General features: G+C 41.2%; 1 protein-coding gene across 1 annotated transcript in view; it reads left to right on the forward strand.

The window, feature by feature from the left end:
- The first annotated feature begins 1,187 nt into the window (after positions 1 to 1,187).
- The window catches only part of itga11a (integrin, alpha 11a), a 54,469-nt gene continuing 50,656 nt past the window's right edge, over positions 1,188 to 5,000 (forward strand). The window contains exons 1-2 of the mRNA XM_010783242.1: positions 1,188 to 1,276; positions 3,515 to 3,682. Of these exons, the coding sequence (XP_010781544.1) occupies positions 1,188 to 1,276; positions 3,515 to 3,682 (257 nt within the window). The remainder of the gene's footprint in view (positions 1,277 to 3,514; positions 3,683 to 5,000) is intronic.

Genomic DNA, 5,000 nt, shown 5'->3' on the forward strand with positions numbered 1-5,000 from the left:
GAACCTCGATATTCCCGGTGTCACCCGTTATCATCGATGTCTTGGTACACGACCACATTTGACATGACATGTACGTGTACTCGGTAAAGTCGTGTGTGTTTGAAAAGTTGGGGTTCTGAAAGTTTGAATTTGCCACCGCGAGGGTCGCCGTGCTTTCGGCCCGTCACTAGATGTGGCGTCAGCCAAACAGTTCGCGGTCACCATCGACAAAGAGCGAGAGCATTACGCAGACAGACAGAAGCGAGAGCAAGACAGAGGTTATATATGTACACATCATTAAATTTAGCAGCTGCGGCTTATATTCAGGTGCGCCTTATAGTCCGAAAATTACGGTAGTTCATGAGAACCTTTTTACCCCCTTTTCCGTCCCTGCTAGAGAGCAGGGACTCTCATGCGGCTCTCTTGTGAGAAAATAGCTATATTTCTGATTGGCTGGGCGGATTGCAAACCACGCCCCGTAAAACTCAAAAAAAGTGTTGTGAATCCACCATTTTAATAACATTATTAGCATTAGCATTAGCCCAGCGCAGAAACGCAGAGAGACTAACTTATGGCAACACAAAATAAAACATGGGAGCGGTGGAGATGAGGAGGTGTCGGCGTTCTGGCGATTTACTCGGAAGGCTTCAGTAGAAGCTGCTGGGAGTCCCAGCAGCTTCTACTGAAGCCAGTCTCCAACTCCGGGGACTTCCGGCCGGGGATTTTGGGCGGCAGTATACGCCGTGAAGTTGTTTACGGCCTGCCAGTAAACCCAAAGCAAAAGAAGAAGTGACGTCAGCGGCTTCATTTGCCTAATCCACCCCCAGGGACTTATTCCGGTGTGAACGCGATCTGTACTTAGTTCATCAGAACTAAAGAGTTCTGATGAACTAAGTTCTCATGAACCTTCGTGGGAAAAGTACTGCGGTGTGAATGCGCCTACTGACTGAAGGTCCACTCTCCACATGTGGTATGGCATCAGCGTCTGTTGTGTTAATGTAATGTGTCGTGCTGAGATGTCAGGAGAGGCTCCAGGAGTGGATGTGACCCAATGAGAGGTGAAAAGAGACACAGCTGGCAGGAGAGAGAGGAACTCTTGCAATCCACTGCCAGATTCACACACTGACTCACTGCCAGAGGTTACTCAGCTGGATGACATACAAATTGTCTCTACAGATTTGACTGACTTTCATTAACAGCTTCTAGCCATGGCAAGGGACCAGGAGCAGCCTGTTACAGCAGGAGAAGCCAGGGTGGGAACAGTGGGGGGGATAAAGAGCCACAATCTGTCCCACAGGTGAAGATGCATTACCGTCCAAATGTTCAGATGATACCTATGTTTTATTCAGCTCCTTGCAGAGGTTTTACAGGTAATACTTGTTCACCGGATCACTGTCATCCATTTTGCTACATGCTCTGACAGTTTCTTTACAAACTACATTAGTTTCTCCAGTCATACTAAATGAACTTAGACAGCAGCACAGATGCATTTCTGAAGAAGCAGATTTATATGAAACTCAACATTAAGGAGTTTGGGTTTATCAGCATTTCCTCTCAGAAGTACACCCATACCCTCTCTGAGCCTTCCAGGAGGTAACACTGGCAAATGGACTCAATCACTGAGGGCACAACATGACAGGACATGCACGACATATCATCATTGCATTTATCTTTGATGAAAATGCATGAATTTGGTAAATAGATGAGATGATGTGATGAGAGATAGTAGAATTTGAGATGAATTTGAATAACTGATGAGAGACACAGACACAGAGAGCGATGCTGTAAAAGGGGATACATTTGAGAAATACGAGCAGTTGAAGACGGTTTTTTTTATACTTCTTTTTTTGTAATTCATTCTTGGAACAACACGGCGTTCCCACAGCATCTGTTCAAACATTTTGGATAATTGGCCTTTCTAGCCTCTTCAGTATTCACTTTCAAAGCTGTGTTTTAAATCCTGATATTAACCAGACTGAGCTGAGGATATTAAAGTAAAATGAGTTTCAAATAATGCTATCTGAGCAAAGACACATTGTTAAATATTAATTATTTAAATAAGAGCAAATGATGAAGATTTTTTTTATAACATGACAGCTTATCTTTCACCCTCATGTTGGTCAAAAAAGGTCCAAATTAACCCATTGAGCCACATTTCTATAATAACTAGAGAAGTTTGGTAGATAGTGTTATCGTGGGGAAATCACACATACTGAATTCTATAAAATAGTAATGTGACTGGATAACATTCAGACATTGCCATCTATTAAAACCACTAATGAAAATCCCTGAGAAAAACATCATCTGAATCTACCAAAGCACACAGAGCAGTTGCGTGATGGAAGCTGTTAAGCTTTTAAAACCCAGAGACTTTTTGAAAAAGGCTCTGAAGAGTATTATGTTCAACTATTCATCCCACTCAGTAATCATGTACGTCAGTTTTCCATTTGAAGTTGTCAATCAGAGCAGTTTCTGTTGCTCTGCAGGAGAAGCAGCAGCAAACAGAGAGGTCTGGCCCTCAGCCTCTTGTGTATCCACTGCAGTGTGAAATGCTGCTCCGCTGGGCTCCATCTCTTCAGGTCTGATTGTTCTTTATAATCAGCGGCCCCTTTTTAGATATTTGCCGCTCTGTGAGCCGCATGATGAAACCCCGTAAAGGAGAAAGAGTGAAGGATAGAAGAACCCATTATTATGTGTGAACAGTGATATCTGAGGCACCGTCTCTGATTCGCTTGTTAGAGGTGTGACTCAAATGCCTGGATAGCTTGTGAAGTTTTTGGTCATGCAGGATCCCTTCTTTGTTAAGGCTGCATATTGTGTGGCTGGTCATTCTGTTAAAACATGGAGGCATTCTGTTTACGGCTAACTTTAAGAATAATCTGCTTTCTTTCTTTTCTTCAGTGCACCTGTTTGATACATTACATGTGAGACGCACATAATGTGTGTGAATACAAACGTTAAGGGATTTTAAGATTCTGAAGTATTATGCTAAAAACTCAATAACTTAGATTATTATTTATAGTTTTCCTGAATAGTTTCATGTCCGCTTACCTTAGAAACGTAAAATGCCACGGCAGTGTGCAGATGGGGCGCATGTTAGCTTAGCTTGGTAACTTCAGCTAGCTCTGGAACTTTCAGCTCGGTAGCAGGAGGTCCCGCCTCCTCGGCTCCGCCTCTTTGCAGGCTGGAGTAGGCGGGAGTTGAACTCTGACGTCAGTGTCGAGCCGTTAGTGGCCGACTCCGCCTACTAAGGGCTTCTCGGCAACTCTGCAGAATCCTATGGGTGACGTCACGGACCCTACGTCCATTTATATATACAGTCTATGGTGTAAATAGATACAACACATTTTAGAAACAACATTGTTGTGTTTCCTTTACCCATGTTACTTGAGCTTATCCCTCTTAATGTTCTTCACATAACACAAACAAAAAGCATTTTAATATAGATATCAAAATGCTTTAACGATACACACAGATCTGTGTGTATCGTTTACAGTTTGAATCCTTAGTTTATACTGTAACTGCTTTCCATTAGTTGCTCTGGTTGCTGTCAGCAGGGCAGATCTGCTGCTGTGATGCTCAGCGTGACGCATTACAACTTCCTGCTGGGAGATGATGAGACATTCTTGGAGGTTACAGAGCAGAATAACAGCTGCATCAGCCAGTGTGCAGGACAAATACAGAGGATGGAGAACAACATGCAGTGAGGAGTGTAGGAATTAGTTTCATGACACAAAAGCCAGGAAGGGACCACCACTGAATAGTAACCAAAACAAATAGAAAGTTCCTGAATGCATTGTCTTTAATAAAGAAAGTCATTTTGTTTTAGGTACGATTTAGTCCAGAAAACAAGTTGAAATGCGAGAACTGACTTTATCTTCTTCATATACTGTAGCTTAGTAAAGGAGACTAGACGATGTGATTATTTTTCTCTACAAGATATTTTCCCATTATTTTCTTATTTATTCTAATTAATTGCTATATTTGTATGTATTCCCCCTGTATGGATGTATTTAAAAGACAATTATAATGAGGAGGATGGCTGTTCAGGGTGATGGAGCTCTATGTCAAATCACAAAAAGTGTTTTCTTCATGTTACTGTTCAAGACAGCATGACAGCATATGGTTACCGTGCATGCTGTAATGACATTGCTTCCTTAAAACAAATCATGTGAGTCAGTCATGAGTATGGTAAGTGTTAAAAGAGCTGCTGGGAATAATGAGGTAACTTTAATGATGCATGTGGAAAATAACATGAATGTTCAATTCAATTTTACAAGGAGCTGAAGTGAGTGTTAATACATATTTTAATGAGAGAAGATGGTGAAAGGAAATATAATTACAAGCTGGCAGTATCACTAAGAGCCTTTCGACTAATTAGAAAAACAGAAGTGTGCCTCTGCTGCCTGATGTGCAAGAGGAACTTTATGTTCTACTTTACTTATTTACACATCATTGTATAATATTGTTTTTTATTTAGCTCTATCACTATGTACTTGCTTTATGGATTTCATCCGTACAGTTTGTTGAATATGGCAAGCTGTTTTCCATACTTGTCATATTGAGCTAAATTCACCAATTACAAATGTCTGGTGTATATCCTCCTCCTCACAAACAATGTATTTTATATGTGTCCATAATAAGCTCAGCTTTTTGGCCTTCTGGCTGCTTCAGCTAAACAATTAAAGCTTTTCATATTTAAAACAATTATTAGTGAAGACAAAAGTAGTGTCTGCAGAGAACCTTCCCGCTGCAGGACATGTCTGGATAATGTGTGAGGTGTTTGTCTTGCTTTGAGGCTGCTTTTATATTATGAATCCTTTGACGATGAAGTCCCGTGTTCGAAGGAACTGCAATGAGATGGTCTCCAACCTTTTTTCTGGATTTCTGTGATGAGATATTTCTCCTTCCACAAGTCACAGCTGCAGCTCGGTTATCCAACTGATTCTTATCCACATTGTTTGGACATATATGGATTCTGTAATGTAGCAAAGCAGTTATATTCAGAAGTTATAGCTCTA

The sequence above is a fragment of the Notothenia coriiceps genome, unplaced genomic scaffold, assembly GCF_000735185.1.
Source record: "Notothenia coriiceps isolate Sejong01 unplaced genomic scaffold, NC01 NC01_scaffold00024882, whole genome shotgun sequence".
Classification (NCBI taxonomy): Eukaryota; Metazoa; Chordata; class Actinopteri; order Perciformes; family Nototheniidae; genus Notothenia; species Notothenia coriiceps.